The sequence below is a fragment of the Canis lupus genome, chromosome 19 (assembly GCF_048164855.1).
Source record: "Canis lupus baileyi chromosome 19, mCanLup2.hap1, whole genome shotgun sequence".
NCBI lineage: Eukaryota > Metazoa > Chordata > Mammalia > Carnivora > Canidae > Canis > Canis lupus.
Window position 1 is genome coordinate 27120162 of NC_132856.1, and position 27018 is coordinate 27147179.

The window sequence follows — 27018 nt, forward strand, 5'->3', positions numbered from 1 at the left end:
GCACAACAAGACTGACGTGAATGCCCGCACATCTGTTCTTGCCTGCATGGCATCCATTCTCCATTGCCCTGGTCACCAGTTACCACTTTTCCTCCATTTTCCTCCAGGCAAATGCTGGCCTTTTCATTCGTTTCCAGGCTCCAAGGCTAGGTGTGTGAGTAGGTCAGAAAACAAGAGCATCCCGTTTTTAGCTAGAGTTGGGTTTGCCATCATAACTAAAAGGGCTTTTGGATTGTTCACGATTTCTACTGGATGATGGGACTAAGTAGAACAAAGTGAACAGCCCAGTGCAAAGTGTTTCTGAAAGACCTCTGATTTGAATTGTTCTTTAATTTAATGATGTCTCTTTAGTGTCCATTGATGTCTCTCTCTGCCACCTTTATTGCCTCCACTTGTTTGATTTGCCTGAGCCCTATTATTTCCATATTGCAAGGGAACATAAAATGGATGACATCTGAGAACTGTATTTCTGTGATCCTGGTAAACGTTTGTACAAAATTCTCTCACCTACTTATTTAACCTCCCCTTGGAGATGGTGACAATTGTTCCTGTGTCCTAATGGCCTTACATTTAAATTTATCTTTTCCATGTGAGCTGCTGAAGTGTCCAGAAACAAGCTTAGGGTCCCAGCGTGGTCAATTATCCCAGCTATTAGAGCATATCATCACTGTCTGTGATGGGAGTGCTGTGTGAAACCTCAAATAGTATTTTTACACCGCTCTGGTGTATGCGTGTGTGTATATAGCATTGTATTTCAATGTAAATGCATTTCTTAATAACAGCCCATAGGTCCTTCTGGACCATAATCATGGTCTCAGTTCTCTTTTGGAATTCCCAGTATCCAAATATTTCTCTCAGATTAAATATCTGTACTTTAGATTATTCCCACTTTGGGTATTGCTCTCATTTTCCCACCATAAATCTCCTTTTGTTTCTTTCCTTTCCCCTTTGGATTATCCATGAGACACATTGTCCAAGCACCTCACATTCCCAGCTGAGCTTCAGCTGTGAATTCAATATTTTTGTGAAGGGAGAATTCACTTACCAAAATAAAAAAAATCTGGATCTACTAAAATAAGATATAAAAAGCCAAGAGCCAAGACCCATATAGGATATAAGTAGATCCAGAGTGATAGGACACAGGAAGAATTTCCAGTTTGCGAAGTGATTGGAGCATGAGGGTAGAGTTCACTTGGTCTTATGAAAGTCTCAACATGCAGTGGGACCCAAGAGCATTTAGCCCGTGTCAGTTACTGCTAATAGTATGTTGGCATGCTGGCTCTTTATTATTGTTGCTCAACCCATAAAATCATTGTGCTCCAAGCAATTGAGGTTCAGCCATGAGACCAATCTTACTTTAAACCATGACTCCATCTGGAAAGCCAACTATTTGACCATGGATCATTTACTCAATCTCTTGGTACTTAGTTTTCTTACCTATAACATGGGAATACTGGTATCTATCTTGAGAGATTGCTCTGAGTATTGAGATCCTATATAAAGCATATGTTACCGAAAGAAGCCACGTGAGATTTTGCTGTCCATTGGCGGCCTGCTTTCTCATGACACTGGACATGGTCTGTATCCTTTGGCTACCATGTTGTACATTTACTTGTTTGGAATAGCCTGGTACTCTGTTCAAAGAGCACTCTCATAATTCTATGTGGAGATGGCAATATATAGTACCCTGGTTGATATTATAAATTTAAAAGTTAGGCTTAGATGTAAACCTCGGGTCAACCTCTTATTGTGTGACCTGTAAGAGGACAGTTAACTTTTCTGAACCTCAGTTCTGTTATCTGTAAAATGTAAAAAACTATAGTACTTATCTCAGGGTTGCTGTATAGAATGAAGCATGTATAAAATTCTCAGTGCAACAGCCAATATAGAATGCTGTGAACAGGTAGAGGTTGCTTTATTATTATTATTGCTATAATTTTTACCATCACCACTACCATCACCATCATCATCAGTGTCATCATTATAAATCAGTGGTTCTCAGCCAGAGGTTATTTCACCTCCCAGGGGACGTTGGCAATGTCTGGAGTTTTTTTGTTTTGTGTTTGTTTTTGGTTGTGACTACAAGAGGATATGCTACTGGCATCTACTGGGCAGTGATCAGGGATGCTGCTATATATCCTGCAATGCCCAGAATAGCCCCTCATAAAAGAGAAATAGCTGGTCCCAAGTATTAATGGTGTCAAGGTTACAAAACCTTGATATAAATAAATTGTCCACACCCGTCAGTGATGTCATCTAGAAATCGTTCCTCTCTTTTAAAGTTCTGGCATTACCGTGTCCCTTTTACTAAGCTATCTGAAAAATTCTGTTTTGCAAAATGATGAATTCTCTGGAACTTTCTGTTTTTCTTATTTGTGTTCTGTGCCAAGCAGAGTCTGTGCCAGGCTGTGTTGAGGAGCTAATGGTGTGATACTTCTCTGGGCTTCTACATTGATAAGACAAGTGTTTGTTTTTCATAGTTCTTGAATGTTATAAATGGGACTTGAATGTTCTTGGAGTTGTCCCAGAGAGAGATGGAGAGTGGATTTTAGAGATGCCCCAAATAGTTTGTGCTAGATTCTTGTTAATTTATCATTATTGCCTTAAAGGTTTAAGAAGTCTCTATGGACCTTGGTGACTTTTTTTTTTTTTTTCCTTTGGAAGCTCTCATGTTTCCTGTGTAAGAAAAGGTCTGAGGTATTTTGTCCTTGGCAAAATTTATTTAACAAATTATTTTGCCTTATGACATTCTCAAAAGATGGATGGAACAAGGTTTCAAGAAGGGAACAATTATAAGATGAGAATTTTGAGGGGCACATTGTGTCATATCGTGTCACATCTATTTCTTGGGTGAATCTTTTATTTATAGTCAGTAAACCTGTAAATTAAAATTATTTAAGCATCGAGTATTGAGAATAAAGGTATTTCAGTTAGAAACCTTTAATATATTTTCATATCCTTAATGCACCTTACAATAAATGTCACCAAAATCATTTTAGTTCAGTGTTAAATTTTCATTTTCTTATAGAATACTGCTAGATTTCTAATACTACTTTTTGTCTATATCACTTTATTAGATTAGAGATTTTTGGTTTCTCTAAGTAAAAAAATGAACTTCTTAGCTGTTGTCTTATTCAGAACCTCTTTCACTTTGCAAATAGAAAAATAAAGAAACAAAACAAAAAGTGAGTGAAGTTGTGGTTAAAAGAATGAAAAGAGGTGGTATTGAAGGAGTCTGTTGGGGTACTGGAACCTTTTTTACTTTCATCTGCTTGATGGTTATGTGGGTGTAAACATCAGCAGACAATATCCAGGTGTAGAGTTGAAACCTATGCTTTTCACTATGGGTAAGTTAGATGTCAGTGAAGCACACAACACACACACACACAAGGTGATCCTTTTAGGGGAGTCTTGGAGAATACACTGGAGTCACCACAGAAGACAAAATGACCAGGCATTATACTTGAGACAGGAGACACCATTTTCTCGGGGCCCCCATTCTCTCAGTCAGCATTTGAATAATTACTCATTTGAGTGTTGGTTGACTGCCGGGTATTTTGTACTTGAGGTTACAGGGATGGACAAGAGAAAGATGGTGCTTGCCTAAGGATTGGCATCATTTTACTAATTCTCATTGTTATGAACAATTGGGTAGAGTCTGTGGTTTCTGATCCCCATGTGCAATGTGGGGTTGTGTAGTATCTAATATTCTTAGGAGGTCTTAAGGTAACTGCAGAGGACTTTTAGATTTTCCTAGACATCTCTTAAACAAATGCTTCACCCACCCTCTTCCTGTTATTTTTAGTTACATGAGTAATTCATGAATGCATTCATAAGGTCAAAAATTAAAACCCCAATGAGAAAGGAAGACTTGCCTCCATCTCCTTATCTTCTCTCCTTCCCTCAACCAAAGAGGATTTAGACTTGCCCTATCAGGAGGAACCATTTTGTTCAGACCTTGTCTGAGAGGGAGTAAAAGAGAAGCAGAAGAGAAAGTTTTCTAGGGCACAATTTGTATCTCCAGTTCTGCAAACACTGCCTAGCACAGAGTAAGACTCAAATAGATTTTAATGAATTGACTATTTTTAAATGAATACAGATGCTTTGGAGGTTAATAGCATAAGTCTTTTAGTGAATTTCTTCTCAATTTTGGTTGATATGTTTCTTCTTCTTCCTCCTCCTCCTCCTACTTTCCTCTTCCTCTTTTTCCTCTTCTTCCTCCTCTTCTTCCTCTTCTTGTAATTACTATCACGTTAGGTTCCAGTATACTTTAAAACCTATTTACGTATTTGGAAAAGTTGGGAGTAATTAGACTGGAGTGTAGGATGAGTGGTAGGTGGGAGTTGTTAGAAAATGAGGTGGGCTGCCGGGGGGACAGACACCAGACATGTACCTTGATAATGTGGAGCTTTCTCCTGCCACGTAGCCTAAGATGCTATGTCTGCTTAGTGATCCAAGTGAAGAGATTTCCTCCCACAAATTTGGTAGTCATCTTGATGGGCACTAAGATCTGGCATTTATCTAGAACCTTATGACTTTGTATCTAATCTCAAGACCTAGCTACTTTTACCAGTTCAAAGCTTTAGATATTTGTTGTTGTTTTTAACTATGAAGGTACATTTGTTAGATCTAGAAATACTCAAGCCATTGGTACTGATTGCATCAGTGTTTTTGTATAACTGAATTCTAAATGCCTGCTGTTTTTGAAATCTCATTTCTCCCCCTGACTTTCTGTGTGTTTTTTTTTTTTTTCTTGCCATTTCAGAAATGAATATTCCACTGGAAACCTTAGATTCACAGTGTAAGCCTAGGAGAAGTTTACCCAGAGTTGTTCTTTATCTCTCTTTTTCATAAACATCTGAAATAGAAACCAGTGTTATTTGGCAGTGTGCAAAGAAAAGGTGACCAAGAAGAAGAATTAAATAAGAACTTCCAGAGAGATATACCTGGGGTTATATACCCTCTTGCCTCTAAGAAAAGACAAAGAGCTTTGTAACAAATTTGTTTTGAGACAAAGGAAGTAAATACAAGAGTAAAATGCCAATTAGTTCCTGGGAGAATCTAAGAACATCAGAATACTTGGAAACCATAGGAATGGATACGTTTTTATTTTTTATTTTTTTATTTAAGGTTTTTATTAATATTGCTCCTCCCAGAGACAATATGGGATGTATTGCCAAGATGGCAGTTTCTTGTATGACAGTTTTTTCTCCTTAATTAAAAAACATTTCCCATGATGGGAGTACCTATTATAGTGGATGCATTTCAGATCTTTTTGGGCTATTCTGCTTTGCCTCATCGAGCTCCTGTTCACTAGGCTGCAGGCTGGATGATAAGACTGTGATAGTGGTGTTTTGGACTAGTTGACACCCGAGGAATGGTCTCTTGCGAGATTTCCCTCTATCTCCTGGGGATAAGAAGAAATTCAGAATTACCAAAGAATACTCTTCAGTTTTAAGTGACCCTGTGGTAATGAAGCATTGATTGTATTTAACACTCTACCCTCCTGATTTTATGTACTCTGACATTGAACAACTATGGTGCCTTTCATTGTGAAGAGTGAAAATTAATGATGATGATGATGAACACTTATGAAGGGCTTACTGTGTGCTGGGCATTGTTCTCTCTGCTTTCCATGATGTAGTCATCTGTTCTCCCCTAGAACCCTAATTGGGACAGGCATCATTAGTATCTATATTTACAAATAAGGAAACTGAAGCATCGGAAGATCAAGTAACATACCTAAGATCACACAGTTAAGTGGTAGACCTGGCATTAAGAAGCCTGCATCTTCATTCAGAGTATCAAAAAACTGGGAAAGATGGTTATGCAATTATTTTTGAACAGTGTGTTACTTGTGCATCCAGATAATACAGTTTTTTTTTTTTTTAACTACTAGACCATTTAGATGTAAAGCATTGGGTACTATTAATAATCTAGGGGAAAATGTATAATATGCTACAGCATTTCCAAAGACTCTTGAAGCCCTGGCCAAAAGAATCTACTTTTAAACAACATATAACTATGCGTGTTAATATCCATTTAAAACTATAGTCCACTGACTTGTGAACTGCCCTTTTAATGTAGCCGTAGCATTCCTGGAAATTCCTTTAATTAAAGGAGACCTCAGTTCGCAATGAGGGTTGCCTTAGATCTTGGGAATATTTATTTTGACTGCAATCAGCATGAGTCTGTAGAGTTTAAAGAAACCCAAGGCGTTCTTCCAAAGCCAAGATAGAGAGGCAGGAACTGCAGAGCTGTACACCCATCTTAATGTGAGTCCTACTGCTGAAGTCTTTCTTTGGGAGTTCAGAGTGGCATCTTTGATGTGTGTTTCAGAATGATGTCTGCCCCATGGGTTCTCGTGACTTAGGTTTCCTGTGAGGTAGAAGGGCAGGGAAGAGTGGTGAGGTCCTTGTTCAAAGCGTCTGGGGCTCTGTTTATAAGGCGAGGAGTTGAAGATGTGTTCTAGAAATTCAGCTGTGTTCTACCTCTTTCAGCAGCTGTAGCTCAAGAGGTATATATACTGTCCACAAACCATTATAGGTTCTCCCAGTTCAAGGATGCACTTGGCCATGGTGCTGCGCAATTTTCCAACATACTGAATGAACTCCAGTAGACACTTGTTGTTTTACCTGTGTCTCTATTCCGACTAAAATGTGAAACCAGATGTTTCAAAGTTGAAAATGTAAAAAAATACCAGTTAAAATATTAATATTTACAGAAACCAGGTTTCTGTTTTGTTTTTATTTTAAATCTGTTTAATCAGAAGCAGCAATTGCCAGGCATTTATCAGAGTAATTAAAAAGCTTTTCTAGAATAATGCTGTTAATCCTAGATTCTCTCAAGGCACCTTGTCCCTATTAAAGCTTTCCTAAGGGATTTTTAATTTTTAAATTTTTTTTAGTGTTGTCTGTGCTACAGTGTTTATCTATCTCCACTCTTTCTTTTGAAAACTTGAGAGACCATTGAAGCTGTGTAATGGCTTGTATTGTCCGTTCTAATTAGGCTTGGTTTGTATCTCTGAGATGGAGGGTTTAAATTTTTTTCCCTGAAGTTCAAAAATCACCAGCAAATAATCACTTCAGCTTCTGTGTATAATGAATAATCAAACTCATGAGGCATAGCCAAGGTTTTCTTTTTGTATCCACTTTATTTTTCTTCCCCTGCAAATGGCTTTCTTTATTATCACATGTACATGGAAAAATGGCCATGGCAGGCTGGCTTTATGGGATGTTTCAGCAACAGGGCCATACCAAATACCTAGAATTTATGTCTCAATTCTGAATAGTGGGGGACAGACTGATGGGCTCCACTTGAGTCAGTCAGCTGTGATGGGTAGATCCCATGTTCTTCACAGAAGGCTGGCTCAGTCTTCAGGGGCTTGGTGTGAGAAGTTGACAGTCATGGAGGAACGAATGGCCAACCCAGTGAGGCTGTCTGTTGCAAGAGGATCGCATGTTAGCATGTGGATTCGAACACTGTTTTATGATACTTCTTATCATCATAGAATTGAATGGTTCTTCCGTCTTCCCCCGGGAGGCTGAGATTTTTAGGTTGAAGCATCATGATGGTTTGCGTCCAGGTTACCGTTTCCTACTGTATTAGCTTACGCTTAACAATTTTTATCTTGTAGTCCATTTAACAGGGCAGGTCAGATGTTAATCAGTTGAGATCTAACTTTATGTATTTTGGCAAAAAATAGGGTATGTTTTTGTCTGACTTTCATATCTTCTGCTTAACCTTTAGAATGGCTACCCATTTTGGCTTTTAGTCCAAAGGAGGACCATTACTAGACATCATAGGGTTGGATTAGAAACTTGCTGAGCCGGGCAGCCCCAGTGGCCCAGAGGTTTAGTGCCGCCTTCGGCCTGCGGCTGTGATCCCAGAGAGCTGGGATTGAGTCCCACGTCAGACTCCGGGCATGGAGCCTGCTTCTCCTTCTGCCTGTGTCTCTGCCTCTCTCTCTCTCTCTCTCTCTCTCTCTCTCTCTCTCTCTCTCTGTGTCTCATGAATAAATAAATAAAATCTTTAAAAAAAAAAAAAAAAAGAAAAGAAACTTGCTGAGCCTGTGTTAATAAAAGACTAATTTAGGCAGAGCTGTGCTGAGGACATATTTTCCAAGGAGGCCTCAATGGGCTTCCTTGTCTTTTTCCTTTATTTGTCCCCAATTATGTGAACTGTTGTAATTAAGAAGGCAGTAAGACCAAAAGGTCAAACAAAACCTGTTTTGTTTTTCTTTTTCCTTATTATGGTGCAGTTGCCTTGTTGTTCTTAATTTTGAATGCTGCATTTTTATTTTTAGTATTTTAAATTAAAAAATTTTTTTAAAGATTTTATTTTTTGTTTTTTATTTATTCATGATAGACACACACACACACACAGAGGCAGAGACACAGGCAGAGGGAGAAACAGGCTCCATGCCGGGAGCCCGACGTGGACTCGATCCCAGGACTCCAGGATTGCGCCCTGGGCCAAAAGGCAGGCGTTAAACTACTGAGCCACCCAGCAATCCCTAAATTTAAAAATTTTAATTGCAGTATAGCTAACATACAGTGTTGTATTAGTTTAGGTATAGGATATAGTGATTCAGCAATTCTGTACATTACTCAGTGCTCATCATGATAACACATCTTGAATTTTAAATGTTGGGTTTGGTGAAATTGAGGGGAAGCATAAGTTTGTTTTGGCTCTTAGGAACATTAGAACTAGTTTGCTTCCCAGATACTTATTTGCTTTTTAAAAAGAATAATCTTTCTTTTAGTTCATCTTGACCCAGCAAGTTCTGAAATGGAAGGCATGCAACATATTTATTACATTAAGAAGGACTACATATGATTATGCTTCTAATAATAATATTTCTTGTTCAGAGTGTTCTGGAAAGAACATCATCTTGAGGACTTGAAGATTTTCCTTTGTGTGCATGACGCTTCCTTTTTGGGGAAAATAGGACAAAGACAGGAAAATTTGATGAAATTATTGAGACTATATATTATTCAAGGACTTTTTTTAACAGTAAACTTTGTGATCCTCTCCATAGTGACCTGAGAGATTGAAGTATGGAAGTACCTTGTATGCAAAATGATAAAAGTGACTGTTAGGACTCAGAGATTTGGGTTTGATTTCTGAATTTTCCTCAGACTGACTAGTTGACTTTAAGTTACCCGACTTCACTGATTTTAATTTGCTTCAGGGGTAAAGTGGGAATGAGTTAATAACACCTCTTAGGTTTGGACGAAGGATTAAATAATACTCAATATTTTGTGGAACCAGGGAGTCTTACAGCTAAGCAAAATATTCTGTGACTTGTGACTATACAGGAAGGTATTTTAGCATCTGTGCCAATCTCTTGGCTGCAGTCTGACTTCAGAGGGCTTTGGTTAGCCTGCGGGAGCTCAAAAATTGAGGATGATGAAGCATCCCCTTCTAGAAGCACCCCTTCTAGAACAGGGGTGAGGGAAGATCGCCACAGGGCCAGTACAGCCTCACTGGTGTCTTTCCTTGCCCACTGACAGGGGGTTTTTAATAATTGTTTTGTTATGGTTGTTTTTTCTTTTCTTTTCTTTTCTTTTCTTTTCTTTTCTTTTCTTTTCTTTTCTTTTCTTTTTTCTTTTTTTTCTTCTTTTCTTCCTTCCTTCCTTCCTTCCTTCCCTTCCTTCCTTCCTTTCCTTCCTTCCTTCCTTCCTTCCTTCCTTCCTTCCTTCCTTCCTTCTTTCCTTCTTTCCTTCTTTCTTAATTTTCAGTTGGTTTGGTGCTTGGGAAATAAAACAACCTTTAAAAATTTTCCTTTTATTCTCACTGAGCAACCCACACACGTCATTGTATAAGACATCTGAGATGAATGTGATTTTCCTTTGAGGTTACCCCATTTCTCTGAATATTGATTTACTTTCTGAGATGCTTCAGTTTAGTGAGAGTAGCGATACAAAGAAAAATGCAAAGTAGAGCTCATTTGTAAAGAATATTTTATTTTCTTTAAAGTAATCTCCAAAACCAGTGTGAGGCTTGAAGCTGCAACCCTGAGATCAAGAGTCATACTCTCCTCTGACTGAGCCAGCCAGGCACCCCAGAACTCATTTAGAGAGAATTCATGTAGAGTTGATTTTCTTACAACAGAGGGTCTTGAATGCACGCCAACCCTGAAACTCTGTCTTAGTGGTCCGTAGACCATTAACCCCTACACGCAGCTGGTACTAGGGCCTATGAGGAGTGAATCCAGGTACAGCAAACTGAAAAAGCAGCTCCCTAAAATAGCTTGGAATTTTATCACTGGAAATGCTTAGGGAAGAGTGGTCATAACTTATGTACGTGCTAGCAACTTGTTCACAGAGGGAAGCAGCTGTTATAGTAGCAAACAAACAACCAATAAGAGAACCAGGGTTCCTGTCCAAGTCTTGTTGCCGAGTTCATAGTCTTGGCTAGTCCATTCTCGTTTTTGAATCTCAGCCATATTATTTGTAAGTTTAAGATGAGAACACCTACCTCTGAAAACTCTTTGTAAAACTTTAATATGCTTTTAACCTACACCTGACTTGTGAATCTTGCTCAAATGCACTTTTGGAAAAGTTCTCCCACTTGTTTCCTGTGAACTTGCTTGGGCACAGTTGAGTGACAATGTGGGTTAATCACTTTTTAGCGTTTCTGGTTTGACCTCTAGGAAATTTAAGAGAGACTAGAATGTGTGTGTGTGGAGTGGGAATGCAGCCTCCAGACTTGCAGGCCATTGCAGAGATGGCTCCCTAAGGATCTAGCCTAAATGAGCATCTTTCATGATTGGCCTGCCTTTGCCTCCTTAACCCCTCTTTGTTCCGTACTCTGCTTCTACTGTATTGAACTCTGTCTTGTTTCTTGAATTTCCTAAGCTCTCCTGCTTCCAGACCTTTACACAGGCTTTTCCTTCTATTTGGGGTGCTGCTTTTTTATTTACTTCATTGGCTACCTCCTGCTCATAAGCTTCAGCTGTATTATCACATCCATTTATAGCTATTACTAACCACCCAAATTTAAATTAGGTGTTGAACCCCTGCATTCCCATAACACCATGTGCTTACCCCTGACATTCCACTCTTTTTTGTTAGTGCCATTTGTATCTATCTGTCCATCTGGTCTACCAGGCCCTGATCTCTTAGAGGACAAGGAATGTGCCCTGTTTGCTGTCGTATTTCCAGGCACCTCATATAGTCTCTAGTTAGTTACATGGAATAATTTTTAGGTATATAAATGAATGATGTGTGAGAGTTGGTTCCCTTGTCGCTCAAGTACAACGTGTTTTGGTTTTCTATTTAAAGTTTCTGGGCTGCCTAGAACTGGCTAAGCATAACATCTTTGTTTTGACAGTAGACTATGCGCTAAAAAATGGCAGAGGAGGACTTTTCAAGTTGAGTTTATCGTTTGGTGATCCGGTTTCTTGTAGAGTGTGTTGCTATGAAAATGCTCCAGTGCCTGATAAACTCAAGGTGCCTTAAAGATGATTATGGCCTGTGTGTGCAGCAGCACATTCTTCACCCATTTGTTAACCCCAAATGAAAAATCTGTCTAAAAATCATGTATAATTTTATTGTGACTGAGCTAAGAGTGCTATAGAATTTTTGCAACTGTATATGGCTTCTGGAGAGGATAGATAGCTGGTATTATTACTATTACAGATGCTATTCTGCTGTCAGATCATTTGAAATATGAGATGGATGGAGTAGAATGTGGTTTCTTCTAATGAAATGTTCTGTGCTTGTGGTTTATTAAGAGAGGTGCATTGATTAAAGAACTTTAAATAGGAAGACCAAAAATGATGCATTAGGAGAGCTGTGTCTGTCAATATTAAAGGATCCCTTGGCCAGAGGAATTATCCTTGACACCACAGAACTCGTTTGGGAGATATTTATTCAGTGACATGACTGTGTAATGTTTTATTCATTTGTGTTATGGATCAAGGGAAATATTTTGATCTGGTTTCCAAAGCATAGTAGATAAACATTTTTTTTCCTGAAATTTAAGAAGTGTAGAATGAACTTGTCTATTCATTTATCTGTTTCTTTTAATAAATGTTTATTGAGTAACATTTATATGAGGCTTTGTTCTGGGGCTGGACATGGAGAGCAAAGAACCAGAGACCAAGTATTTATAACACATTTCACGTTGTGTAATGATTTCTCTTATCTGGCTGAATTTTATGCTAAATAAATAACTTTGTATAATCCGTTGTGTGACAAGAAGGGAAAGAAAATGAGTGCAATGCAGTGTCTTCTGTAGTTTCTGTATTATTGAAGTTTAAACATTTACTTTTTATCTGTGTTTGTCATGACTTTCTCAGCCTGTTGTCAATTTTGGTCACACTGTTGGCTTAAATGGATGAGGCGAAACATACTAATTCCCTGCCCCTGCCCCCTGCTGCCTGCCCCAACTAAAAAGAGAGAATAAAATCAAACTGATAAATAGTACTCAGGTAGTCTCCTGGTTCTGTAGCTGTGAGCAGCGCGCCCTCTTGTGGTTGACCATGGTCGGTTTACAATTATTTCTCAAAATACCTGCTTCCTCATATAAAAACTGTAGCAATTCGTGAATGCATGTGAATGTAGAGGTTAAATCACACTGGAAACAGCTTTATTGATATGTAGTTAATATGCCATACAAGTCATTCATATGCCATGTAGAATTCAGTGTTTGTAATAGTTCCCAGAATTGCCACAATATAATTTTAGACATTTTTTGTCCCTTCCAAGACGAATTCTGTACCCAACAGTAGTCACTCCCTGCTCCATCCTTCCCTGTACCTCCAAGTCCTAGGAAATCACTCATCTACTTTCTGTATGTATCAATTTGCCTATTTGGGACATTTCATATGAATGGACTCTGAGAACATGTGGTCTTTTGTGACTGGCTACCAGTCACTTTTCTTGTTTTCAGATTCATCCATGTTTTAAGATTATCCATACTTTATTCCTTTCTATTGCCAAATAATATTTAATTGTATGGATGTACCACTTTTTTTATGCATTCATCTGTTGATGGACACTTGAGTTATTTACACTTTTGACTCTTAAGAATAAGGCTGCTTTGAACATTTATATACAAGTTTCCCTATGTACCTGTGTTTTCATTTCCCCTGTGTGTATATCAAGGAGTGGAATTGCTGGGTCATATGGTGACTTTACGGTTAACTTTTTGAAGAATTACCAGACTGTTCTTCAAAATGGCTGATCCATGGATGTTCCAATTTCTCCACATCCCCACCCAAACATGTTATTGTGCTATTTTATTTATGCTATCCTAGTGGGTGTGAGGTGGTATCTCATTGTGGTTTTGATTCGTATTTCCCTAATGAGTGATGATGTTGAACATCTTCTCATGTGCTTATTGGCCTCTTGTGTATATCTTCTTTAAAAAAATACCTACTAAAATTCTTGATCTGTTTGTAATTGGGCTGTCTTTTTATTGTTGAGTTGTAAGAACTTTAAAAAATATGTATTCTGGATAATAGATGCTTTTCAAACAGTTGCTTTTGCAAATATTTCCCCCATTCTGTAGTCTGTCTTTTCACTTTTTTGATAGTAGCCCTCATAACACAAGTTTTCAATTTTGATGTAGTCCAGTTTATCTGTCATATATCAGTGAAGGTGAACCTCTTTCACCTAACTTGTGATGTTAAAAAAAAATCCATGTAATTCTTTTTAATCTTCTGGTTTTGAAAAAACTCAGTAGTTACTCCCTGTACTAGTCTTCTTTTTACTGCTATAAAAAATTATCACAAACTATCTTAAAACATACAAATGTATTATTTATTACAGTTCTGCGGGTTAGAAGTCTGTTGGATCTCACTGGGCTAAAATCAAATTGTTGACTGTGCTCTGTTCATTCCTAGAGGCTGTGCGGGAAAATTTGCTTCAATGATGTTTCCAACTTCTAGAGGCTCCTTTCTTATATCATTAAAGCCAGAAATGTGGCGTCTTTGTCTGCCTTTCTTCCCTAGCCACATCCCCCTCTGGTTCTTCTTGTTGCTTTGTCTTCCATTTTTAAGGGCCCTTGGGGTGCAGATTTGGTTCACATGGATCACCCAGGATAATCTCACTATTTTAATGTACTTGTAATTAGCATCCTTAATTCTCCATTGCCATGTAGCATATTCATAGGGTTCTGAGGAATAGCATGTAGACATCTTTGTGGAGGGGGAGCAGAATAACAGTATAATTTCTGCCAACTGTGACTATGGAGTATTTCACTTGGATAGCCTTGGATTCTGGATTTGAGACATGTGTTGCACCGATGTGAAACGCATCCCATTCCAACTCCATGAGACAGTGAAATCTACCTGTCTGCCCAGAAAAATGCTCTTTCCCCATGTGTCTGTTTTTACAGAACAGTCTTATATTTGCATTGAAGAGGCTCTTCAGTAGGATGGTTTGCCTCCCACTGGCACTGGGACTCCAGGAAAGCCACCTCAACCATGTTTTTGAAGCCTCAGAAGGAGGGGCAGGGGGATGGAGATGAATCAGAATTGAGCTAGCAGTGTTAGCAAGTCGCTTTCTTGCTCACTGTTGTTATTACAAATATTGCCAAAATCGGCCCCGGAGCAGTTATGATTCTGTAACAGCCTCTCAGTCATGAGATGCAACTGAATTATCTATAATATGAGTTTAATGTCAAGTCAATTTCATTATATCCTTGGTCTTTGAAAAGCTGCAGTTGCTATATAATTTGTATAATAATTCTTTTAATGAACCTATTTCTGTGAAACAAACTATTCAGTTAGGAAAAAAAAAAAAACCCAACAACCCACATACTAGTCTATTCCCTGATCTGGGAGATAAGGCCATCAGGAAGATGAAACCATCAAATGCCCAGAGGATTAAATGAAGTCCTTAGCCTTGGTGGCTGGCACGTAGAAGTGCTTAATGAGTGCTATGAAATATCTTATGGTGTACCAGTATTTGTTTTTGAGGATGCTATTAGCAGGTACTGTTCCGATTTTCTTCTAAACTTAGAAAAACAAAATACGGAAGTACTGAAACATAAAAACTGAAAAAGACTTAAAAAAAAAAAAAAAGTAAAAGTCAGCCATAGTCATACTTCTTAAAAAGTACTAGCAGTGCTAATACCTCCTTGTGCCCCAGGTGGGCTACATTCGTTTTCTCTCTCATCAGCCCCCTTCTGTGAGCCACTTGTAATAAGTTGGTTTCCATCCTTCCTGAATTTTTCTAAATTCTTATAAACAAATCCACACATGCTTTTAAAATATGCACTGGGTTTATTCATCCAAGTGATCCACTTAAAGATTTATTTTAAATGTTAGAATCTTTTTAAAAAACTAGATTCTTCCCTCAAAGAGGAAACTGTAATTCAGCTTTTAAGTTTCTTACCATGTGTCCTCTTGAGTCTGAGTATTAAAACTTTCTGCGACTAAAGGCACAGATGAGCCCTCCAAGACTCTTCTTTTCAATAGGTTGAGATCTGGTTGCTTACCCTTTTCAATCTCCTCGGTATTGTGGTTATAGAATGCTTACTTTCAATCTTTGGTTTTGTGAGGCACCTGAGTTGGCTGGGTGGGTTAAGCGTTTGCCTTCTGCTCAGGTCATGATCCTGTGTTCCTGAGATCGAGCCCCACATCGGGCTCCCTGCTTGATGTGTATTCTGCTTCTCTCTCTCTCTTCCTCTGCTCCCCCCCCCAACTTGTGCTCTCTCAAATAAAATTAAAAAAATTTTTTTAAAATCTTCACTTTTGCATGTCTTTAGGACAAGTTTGTAATTTTAGAATTAAGTACGGGTTTAAATACATCAGTGTGTTTAGAGGGGAAGTATTATTGCCCTCCCGCCTGTGTATTTGGTGATACCTTTGAGTAAACCGCCTTTCCTTCTTCTGGAATCTTCATGAGACACATTAAGTTGACAGCATGATCTCAAACGGCACCTCCACCTTTTCAGATTAGTCAAATGTGTCACAGTTGTCATTTTCCCCACCCTTAACTGCTTTGTTTGCTTGATAGTTCAACACCCCTTCACAGGTAATCAGTAACAGATCATCTCACAAGTAAGAAAAAGGTAAGAGTTGCTACTGCCTTGGCTTAACAACATACTTGTCATTTCAAAAGATAGATCTTTTTTGGAGATCTTAAGGAATCAAGACCTTTCCCCCTGTGGTGTGAGTAAAGTTCATTAGACTGTGACTTTAAAAAAAAAAGGCTTGTGTTCCCACAGGAGAACATTCATTAAGTAGACCCATAAATTTAAATGGAATATTTTGGGGAAGGGGCAGAGTGTATCAAATTAAGAGATAAATCTATCAGATGACTATACAGTTTCTGTTCTTAGAAAGGAGATTCAGTTTCACCTTTTCAAAGTTTAATTTTAAATGATTTTCCAGTTCCTTATGTCAGAAAGCACAGGTAAAGGAGAGCTCATTGCGTGGGTTGAAGATGTCTTACATTAGGAAAAATCTCGAGTGTGATGCTTTATGACATCTGTAAGAGCTGCTCTTGACTCTTCTTTCCTTGACTGAGCCCTTCCAGAAGCTAATAGGATCCTTCTGTGTCAACTGGAGACCAGCATTGGTCCTTTTGTTCACTTCTCCATGGAGAAGAGGGCCACCGGCATGAATGTTGACTGAGCCCAGCAGAGGAGTGATGGAGGGATCATGTAGGCAGTGATGTGTGTTGAAGCCTGACCTTCACACAGAAGAAAAAAGTGAGCATGCTCAGTGACTATTCTTGTGGAATTCTAGAATATGACCAAACACAGGACCATGTTTTGGAAACTCAGAAAATTCTCATTTTATTGGTTAATACAGGATTTTTTTTTTTTTTTTTTTAAACCTCACCACTGTTGGGAGTTTTGGACTGGATAATCCATTGTTGTGGAGGGCTGTTCTTTGTTTTGTAGCATATTTAGCTGCATTGCTGGCCTCTACCTTTAGACCCCAGCAGCAGCTCTCTGCTTGTGATGACTATTAATGTCTCTGCACATTGACGGTGTTCCCTTGGGGCATAAATAACACCAATAGAAAAAAAAAATACCACCAATAGAGAATGTTTTGAATACACTGGAATCTTGGAGTATTTGTTAATAGCTGCCTGAGAGGAGCTGAGAGTTGTCTTTTTAAAAATTGCTAAAAATGAAGATACATTTTGGCTGGCTTTATTCATTTTTGTCTTTTCTGGTTAAGCAAATTTTAGAGAGATAGGCATAAGGCCAGGTAGATCAGAGTTTGAATTGTGGCTTTGTAACCTGTGTGGTTTTGGTAAGAGTTTAACTGCTGCTTTCCTGACTTGTGCAGGTAATGTGATCATCTTAATTTTCTTGGTATATAGTAATGCGGATGAAATCAGGACGTATATGTACAGGGCTGTCTATGAGACATGAAATATGCTGGATATTCAACAAATGTTACCTTTCTTTTATCCCTCCTACACTTCTCAAGAGCTTTTCTTTTAATTTTTAAGAGAGATTTATTTATTTGAGAGAGAGAGAGAGAGAGAGAGAGCGAGAGCATGAGTGAGAGGGGTAGATAGAAGAAGGGAGAGAAAATCTCAAACAGATTGAGTGCAGAGCCTGATGCAGGCCTCAGTCCCAGGACCAAGAGATCATAACCTGAGTGGAAACCAAGAGTCTGACACTCGGCTGACTGTGCCCCCCAGGTACCTCCATAGACTGTGTTCTACATGGCTGTTGTGGGGCTTTGCAGAATATGCCATCTAGAATTCCCTAATGTCATATAAGTGCTTAATAAGTATTTTTTCCAATAAGTATTAATACATGAATAAATGATATGCAACATACAAATTATTATACAGTACCTACTTGTTATGATGTTACCAGACCATTAAATTGCTATTTAATATAGCAATGGTAGTGTTAGTTAAAATGTATGTATAATTAACTGTCAGGCATCTTGCTAAGTTCTTTATAGATGTTACCAATCTTTAGAAAAAAATTTATAAGCTGGGAATTATTATTATCGTCTGCATTTAAATATTGTTTACACAGAGGCCCAGAGATTATACAACACACCAATCAAACAGGCAGGATTTGAAGCCAGGTGTGTACATTTGTTCTTCATCTGTTAGGAGACTGATCATACATTTCTTTTTTTAAAAAAAATATTTTATTTATTTGAGAGAGAGCTTGCATGCACAGAATGTGGTGGGGGAGGGACAAATGGAGAGGGAGAGGGACAAACAGACTCCCTGCTAAGTGTAGAGGGGGCTTGATCCCACAACCCTGAGATCATGACCTGAGTGGAAACCAAGAGTTGGCCTCCCAGCTGACTGTGGCACCATGGCGCCCCAAGATTGAACATGGTTTTCAAATCTACTTGGTATTTATGCTAAGTGTGACCCCTGTGGGGTTTTTTTTGACCCCTGTGTTTTAATAAAATAGTGATAATGCTCATTGGCTCTTTCTTATTCCCTGTCCTTGCCTTGCAGCATTTATTCTGTTTCATTTACTCTGCTAAGTACTTTATAAGCAGTAACAAGTTAGCCCCCATAACACCTTCCTGAGGCAGATATTATAATATAACTCTTGTCTAGTTTACCAATGAGGAAATGAAGTCTAGAGGCTAAGGAATTTCCCTCAGGTCGTACAAGAATGGAGCATATTATCTATTCATGGTTACTTCTAAATGATAGAATATAGAGATCCTCAAAAGCTTGAAAATAGAACTACCATGTGATCTATTAATTCCACTTCTGGGCATATATTTAAAGGAAATGAAAACACTAACTTATAATAATGGAAACAACTCAAGTGGCAATTGGCAAATGAATGGAATATTACTCAGCCATAAAAATGCTGAAATTGCCATTTACAACATCATGGATGGACCTAGAATGGATTATGCTAAGTGAAATAAGTTAGACAGAAAAAGAAATACTATATCATCTTACTTACTTTTAAAAATAAAAACAACTTGTAGGTAAAGGGATTAGATATGTGGCTACCAGAGTTGGAGGGTCGGGGAAGGGCAGATTGGATGAAAGGGATCAAAAGGTACAAACTTCCAGTTATAAGATAAATAACTATTAGGGATGGAATGTACAATATGGTAACTATACGTAACACTGCTGTATGATATTTATAAAGAGTAAGAGAGTATATCCCAAGAGTTCTCATCACAAGGAAAATTATTTTTTCCTTTTTATTATATCTATATGAGATGATGGGTGCTCACTAAGTTTATTGCAGTCATAACTTTATAATATGTGTAATGCAGACTGTTACACTAACCAACTTAAACTTATATGCTCTTGTGTGTCAATTATATTTCAATAAAACTGGGAAAAATGGAAGAAAAAAGTAGAATATTTGCTTTAATATATGAAGTAATTTTAGAATCAGAAAAGTCTTCCAATTTTTGATGTTTGCTCAGTTTCTACATTTTTTTTTATCTATTCACACTTAACTCATCATCCACTCTGTCGACCCATAGCTTTTTGTTGAACATCTGCTGTGTCCCAGGCACTGTGCTAGGCTCAGGCATGTCCTTCAGGGATTGTAGGAAAATTAAAAGCCAGGAGAACGTAAAGGTCTTACTGGAACCAGAGGTACAAGTCAGGAGTAAAGTTGGGCACAGATATAACCAGGGTATGAATGAAACAGCAAACGATGGACATAAATGTAGCTGAAATGCAGAAAAGGTCTAATGGAAGAGTTTGAATGATTCTTTGTTCATGAATCACACAAATGTCTTTCAGCTGCTCTAGGCTAGAGGCCTCATGGATTCATGTTTTACATTAAATCCGTGGTTATTTTTTGGGGGGGAGGGGTACCATTTTTTTGTTGCTGTCATGAATTTTTTTTCATTATGATGCCTGAAAGCTGGCATTAATTATTGTAGTGGTGTGTCTGCCCAGAGATTTCCTGCAGCTGCCAAGAAAACCAAATATTCGAAGAGAGTCAAAAATCACCCCAGATGTGTTCTATTATAATTTAGAAGTCAGTCTTTACAAAACTGATGTCCAATTTATAATTTAATATGTTTGACAAGGAGATTGTGTGTGTGTGTGTGTGTGTGTGTGTGTGTGTTTAAATAAGCATAACCATTTAAAAAATTGTGTTTTCTGGGATTCCGGGACCTTGAAAAAATTTTTGGAAATACATCTTACCTTCTTTCGCTTCATTACTTTTGTTGACGTTAATGTTTGTGTGGCTTTTCATAAAAAAAATGTTGAGAGTAGGATTTAATTAATGGAAGGTAAGACATTCAGAAGCCATGAAAAACACAGCTGTCTACTGCCAGTCGTGTGTCATGCTGCATGTAGTAAAGAAAGCTGCATTGATTTCTTTTATTCTTTCTGTACCACCTGTGGGGAAGACAGGCAAATTAGTATTTATATTTCAAGGAACTGGTAAAAATTGAAACTGTAGATAGATGGTAAGGGCGTTCAAATCAAAATGCATTCACATAATGTAGTCCATGAGATTTTGGACATGCTGTAAGTTGGTGGTTCATGTTTTATTTCTTTTATGGGAGCAAAGTTTGTTCAATTTATTTCAGAGTTCATCAAACAACAACTAGTACATGCTGCTAGAAAGATCTGTAGTCAAACCACTCCTTATAACCACAGTGAACACTTTGGTGTAGATTATTACAGAGTATCCATTCACATACAGATATGTTATATCTATTATTATTTTCTAAAAAGTTTTGTTTATTTATTTGAGAGAAAGAGTATAAGAGAGAGAAAAAGAGCACAAGCAGGGAGAAAGGGAAAAGCAGGCTCCCTATCAAACACGAAGCCTGATGGGCTCGATCCTGGGGCTCCAGGATCATGACCTGAGCCGAAGGCAGCACCTAACTGACTGAGCCACCCAGGCACCCTTGTTTCCTCTGTTATAAGATGCTATCTGTTGTAATATTTATCATTGTTCATGAAAGTAAGCATCAGTACTTTTGCAGGTAGTGGGGAAAGGGATATATTTTGTGTTATATCACAAGATCCCAGAAAATGAAAAAAAAAATGCATTTAAGATGAATAGATCTGGGGTGCCTGAGTAGCTCAGTTGGTTAGGCATCTGACTCTAGATATCAGCTCAGGTCATGATCTCAGGGTCGTAAGATTGAGCTCCGTGTTGAACTCTGTGCTCAGCATGGAGTCTGCTTGTTCCTCTCCGTCTGCTCTTCCCTCTGCTCTCTCTCTCAAATAAACAAATAAATAAAACCTTTTAAAAAATAAAATAAATCTGTATGTTACATTAATATGGCTCCTTTGGATAAGAAGAATGATAATGGTAATGAAATTATAGTTACTATTGTTGAGCTCTTACTGTATGCCAGGTACCATGAACTTCGTTGTAGAATTGTTTGTTTATATTTTCACTTATGCTGATGCGAATATTATTATCCCAACTTTATAAACCAGGAAACTGAAACTTAGGAAGGCTAAGTAATTGATTCCTATAGTTAATCAGTATGAGAGACAGCGGTGAAACTCTGGCCTATCTGGTTCCAAAGGCTGACTTCTTGGTACTGTCTCCCTGCTTGCCCAAGTTGACTGGAGTCCTGGCACCTTTCTTAGATACAGAATGTATGCTCAACACCAGTTGGCCCTTTGGTTGAATTTCTTCTGTCCCTTACAGAATGTCACTGGTGATCTTTAAATTCCATGTAATTGTTCATTACAGAATGGGGAAAATATATTAAAAGTGCTCTTTCCTTTATAAGCAGGGGCAGATGAATGTCAAGGTCAAGAATAGCTCCACAGACTCTTGAGTTTGTAGGGAATACATGTCAGGGGCATTCTGGGATTACGTATGTGAGTACTGATACTGTATCCTGTTCCATCAAAACCTGGTTGTTCAAAATAAGAAGGAATCCTTCACCCCAAGAAGATTTTAAATGTAGAACAAATTTGGATGTCAGAAACTAATTATCCCAGAAGCATTATGGCCCAAAGATTGTGCACATTTTAGACACATCTTCCGTTAATTCATGGGTGAAAACAGTCAGAGGGAGGTGATAGAAGAAACATTGCTATCATGATAAATATCTTCTGTGCCTTCGAAAGCCACATCAAAAATGATTACTACCATTTGACCCTGCTTAGAACTCCTGTTTTGTTAAAAAACAGAATTTTGGTTCAGCTGGAATTTTATGTTGTAAATAGAAATTCGTAGCAGTGAAAGTTTCATCCAATATGAAAAAAATGTTATTATATACTGATTTTTTACTTTTGTTTATTAGCTAGAAAATCTGGGGCTATGGAAACAAATGTCCATGTGCCACTTAATGATTGGGTTGGTTACATTTGCGGATTCTGTAGTGTGTAATTTCTGCAACAGAGCTATTTGTCCTTTGGTATTTTCTCTCTTCCTGTGAACTCTTCCTCTTCTTTGTTCTTTGGAAGAAATTATTCTAATTTGTAACTCGTTCAGCAACCACAAGGAATTCATATTAAAAGGAAAGTACAAAGGGATATAAAAAATTCTAATCTTTGTATCTAATTATAAAAATGTCGTTAAAATTAATGACTTCAGTGTAATTAAGGCATAACCAGCCTAGTCAAGGCAGAGACCCGAGAATGGCAAATTAGGGTATGGTTATATTTCCCCCCCCGAATTCTCCGTATTCTCCAGAAGGCAGTCTTGTGAACTTCTAGATCATAGAGCAAATTCAGAGGTGAGCACAACTCAGAATTCCAAGGCTTGTCTACCAGCCTACCAGCATCACTGCTTGTGGAACTTTCCAATAGGGTGGCTGACTTTAAACCATCACAATGACGTTGGTCCATCTGGTGCCAGAATATTTGAAGTTTGTTTGCCGGTGATCCACCCTCCACCCTTTTAGGTGACTCATCTCTTCGAGGGGTTGGCTGTTGTTTTAATATGTTGTTCCGTGGTCCTAGTGATTCAGGGTCGGTGAGAACTTGAGAGTTCATATTTTCTCTTCAACTTTACATTTTATGGGAGTAAAGTAATAACAGCTAACATTTATGGAGAACTACTCTGTGCCAGAAACTTTTCTGAAAACTTCCTACATATGATTTCATTTATTTCTTACACTAGCCCTGCCAGGCAGGTAGACTTTTCCCTTTTAACGCATGAGGAAACTAAGTCTTAAAAGATCCAATAGGGTTTTTTTGTTTGTTTGTTTTTTGAGTGAAGGAGGCAATGGTATGGTATGAGTAAAGGAGGCAATGGTTGGTATCCAAACAGTTTGGATCTTAACCAGGTTCTGCATATCTCATGACCTTCCAATTCCTACCATCGCACATTGTTTCCTCTTCCTAAATTCTCACATTGTTTACTGCTTTTTGTTCATCTTTTCTGTCATCCTGCAAGATAAGAAATCCCTACCATCCTGTTCATTAATCAGGAAGTGGGTCATAAAATCAGGTCCCAGAAAACATGTCTTGTCCCATACAGACTGATTTCCAAATACCACCCCTGGTTTCTCTGAGGTTTGCTAGCTTCCTGGTTTGGAAGGTTTTACTCAGGACTCATCAGTAATCTTGTCTCTGTTCCTGTGTACTTTCCCTGTTTGTTTTATTTAATTTTTATTATTATTGTATTATTTATTATTATTTTATTTTTAAAGATTTTATTTATTCATTCATGAGAGACACAGAGAGAGAGGCAGAGACATAGGGAGAGGGAGAAGCAGGCTCCCTGCGGGGACCCTGATGTGGAACTTAATCCCAGGAACCTGGGATCAAGCCCTCAACAGAAGGCAGCAGCTCAACCACTGAGCCACCCAGTTGCCCCCTCTCTGTTTGTTTTAATCCCAGGAAAGTGTTCTCCAGGTGACAGCTCCTGGTTTAATTCTCATACCCGAAGATCATGAGGAAGGAGGTACCCCTCCCTACCAGCATCCTTATCATTCTCTGAATAAACCTCAGTTGGCACAGTTGGGTACTCTGCTTATCTCATGGTTGATTAGTGGCAGGAATGGCAGGATTTTGAGATGGACACTTCTGCCAGAGTCTCAGGAAGTCTGGGCGGAGGAGATGAAGAGGGAATAAGCTTCCTCAGTCTGTCAGTAGTAATGGGTAGACCTTTGAGCATAGAATCATAGAGCCTATTTTGGTAAGGAAAGAAAAAATTGATCCCTGCAGGGAAGGAGTCAGGCCCAGTGAGTTAGATTTTTTTTTTTTTTGAGTTAGATTCTTTCTAGATATTCACAACCATAAATTAAGATCTTACATGATAGAGAATCATAAAATGGACTTCAGATGCCATCTGGTTCCTGGTTTTCTCATGGCACATTCCAGCCAGCCTTGGGGATTCATGACTTGGGCTGAACTAGTATAAAACAATGTAAAAAATAATCACATCCATTAAGCTTTCCCTTTTATCAATGTGCCTTAACATTTTGGTGTTTACTCTAGCTTACTTACTTACAGCAGAAAAAGAAACATTATGAGCTAATAGTAAATCATTTACCACATTTGAAAAAGGCTGGTCTACCTTTTTTTGGTAGCCGCTATTTTTTCCTAATTGCAGATATGGAATCTGATAGTTCTGATTTTATATTAGTTACCAGATTTTCTTCCTATTTAGGATGTAATGGAATATCTCCATATTTCTCCATGTTCTTTGAATAAAATGCTCATCTCCAGGTGCTCTGCCACCTGAGAAGTTTGAGGACCACCTTTAGTGTTTCTTTTCCCCTATTTATATATCACGAGCTGATATTTGCTGAATAGTATTCCTTCAGTTGACTTTCTTAAAAAGTAAACAGTTTATTAAAAAAAGAAAACAGACCTATATACAAACCACCAGTGTTTTTCCTGATGCTCATTACCTATCAAAAGCATCTCTCTTGGGAACTTTCCAGAACGCTCGGTGAGACGCGGAGGAGCGGCGGCTGCCCGAGCTGCGCCCAGCAACGCGCCCCTTCCCGCTCCCCCACACCGGCTTCGGCCCTCTCACCGGCTGTAGAAAATGGTGAAAGAAACCACTTACTATGATGTTTTGGGGGTCAAACCCAATGCCACCCAGGAGGAATTGAAAAAGGCTTACAGAAAACTGGCCTTGAAGTACCACCCTGATAAGAATCCAAATGAAGGAGAGAAGTTTAAACAGATTTCTCAAGCTTATGAAGTGCTCTCTGATGCAAAGAAAAGGGAATTATATGACAAAGGAGGAGAACAGGCAATTAAAGAAGGTGGAGCTGGTGGTGGTTTTGGCTCCCCCATGGACATCTTTGATATGTTTTTTGGAGGAGGAGGCAGGATGCAGAGAGAACGGAGAGGTAAAAATGTTGTACATCAGCTCTCAGTAACCTTAGAAGATCTCTATAATGGCGCAACAAGAAAACTAGCTCTGCAAAAGAATGTGATTTGCGATAAATGTGAAGGCCGAGGTGGTAAGAAAGGAGCAGTCGAATGTTGTCCCAATTGCCGAGGTACTGGAATGCAAATAAGAATTCATCAGATAGGACCTGGAATGGTTCAGCAAATTCAATCTGTGTGCATGGAGTGCCAGGGCCATGGGGAACGGATCAGTCCTAAAGATAGATGTAAAAGCTGCAACGGAAGGAAGATCGTTCGAGAGAAGAAGATTCTAGAGGTGCATATTGACAAAGGCATGAAAGATGGCCAGAAGATAACATTCCATGGTGAGGGAGACCAAGAACCAGGACTGGAACCAGGAGATATTATCATTGTTTTAGATCAGAAGGACCATGCTGTTTTTACTCGACGAGGAGAAGATCTTTTCATGTGTATGGATATACAGCTGGTTGAAGCCCTGTGTGGCTTTCAAAAGCCAATATCTACTCTTGACAACCGAACCATCGTCATCACCTCTCATCCAGGTCAGATTGTCAAGCATGGGGATATCAAGTGTGTGCTAAATGAAGGCATGCCAATTTATCGTAGACCATATGAGAAGGGTCGCCTAATCATCGAATTTAAGGTAAACTTCCCCGAGAATGGCTTTCTCTCTCCTGATAAACTTTCTTTGCTGGAAAAACTCCTACCTGAGAGGAAGGAAGTAGAAGAGACTGATGAAATGGACCAGGTAGAACTTGTGGACTTTGATCCCAATCAGGAGAGACGGCGCCATTACAATGGGGAAGCATATGAGGATGATGAACATCATCCTAGGGGTGGTGTTCAGTGTCAGACTTCTTAATGGGGCCGGTGAATAACACTGCTGCTGGCATTTTATATGCAGTAGTGGATGAGTGAAGGACTATAATCATAGCTCACTACTTGCTATTGTTTTTGTTTTAATATTCAACTATAGTAGTGTTTTAAAAGTTAAATGAAGAATAAACTCAAATATAAAAGCTCAAAAAAAAAAAAAAAAAAAAAAAAAAAGCATCTCTCTTACCCCTTCCCCTGACCCTCTGTGTGAAGTGTACCCCACTTTGAGAAATAATTGAGGAATCTATGTCTTTTACATAAGAGTAACCTGAGGCATAGGCTGTGACTTGCCCTGTCTGGGGCTACTGGGCAGGATCAGAACAAGGGCTGACCAGCGGGCTTTCTCTCAGTTCTATTTCTTTTTTACACCCGGCAAGATGGATCGGAGATTAAATTCACCAGGTACTGTCCCAGGGTAACGAAAAGGGCAGAGATGAATGCATGTTAGCATTTTACCCACACTAATAGTGCTTGAGCACATTCCTTATAGGGACTGGGAATCCCAATTCTAGTTTTCTCAGAGGCACTCTTCTTGGGAACTGGCAGCAACTATACAATCTCCAGAAAATGGTGATGGCTTCAGAGGTCTTGTCCTGGGGGTTGTATTTCTGCAGGCAGGAGATTAGAACAAGCTTGTGGAAGAGAGAGGGAGCAGTTTGCCCAGTGATGTATTTTCTTCAGCTTCCCTCACCTTCCTTACATTCTCAATAATAGGGTGCATGAAAGCTATAATAGTGTCAAGGGCCCAGGGTGGCAGTCTCCCAAGTGGCACATAAATCTGCAAGTTGAGACTTTGATGGCGAATTTTGGACATGAACATCGTTGCCCAAGGTCCCTGTTGGATACAGTGACTTTCATTAGAGTTTGTGACAGGAAAGGCCATCTCATTGGAGATGTTTGAGGCACTTTATTGGACAAGTAATGCAACATGGCCAAGCTGTTC

The 27018-nt window shown here is 38.7% G+C and overlaps 2 protein-coding genes across 16 annotated transcripts in view; both read left to right on the forward strand.

Moving 5' to 3' along the window:
* MAGI1 (membrane associated guanylate kinase, WW and PDZ domain containing 1) overlaps window positions 1-27018 on the forward strand; it is a 641903-nt gene that overhangs the window by 220990 nt on the left and 393895 nt on the right. The window lies entirely within an intron of this gene.
* LOC140610031 (dnaJ homolog subfamily A member 1) lies at window positions 24752-26218 on the forward strand. The gene has a single exon (XM_072785510.1). It carries the CDS (start codon window positions 24868-24870, stop codon window positions 26059-26061), a length of 1194 nt encoding a protein of 397 aa, XP_072641611.1. The 5' UTR covers window positions 24752-24867; the 3' UTR covers window positions 26062-26218.

What these genes read in the sequence shown, in the direction of transcription:
- LOC140610031 (XM_072785510.1), top strand. Translation starts at nt 24,868, where the DNA reads ATGGTGAAAGAAACCACTTACTATGATGTTTTGGGGGTCAAACCCAAT.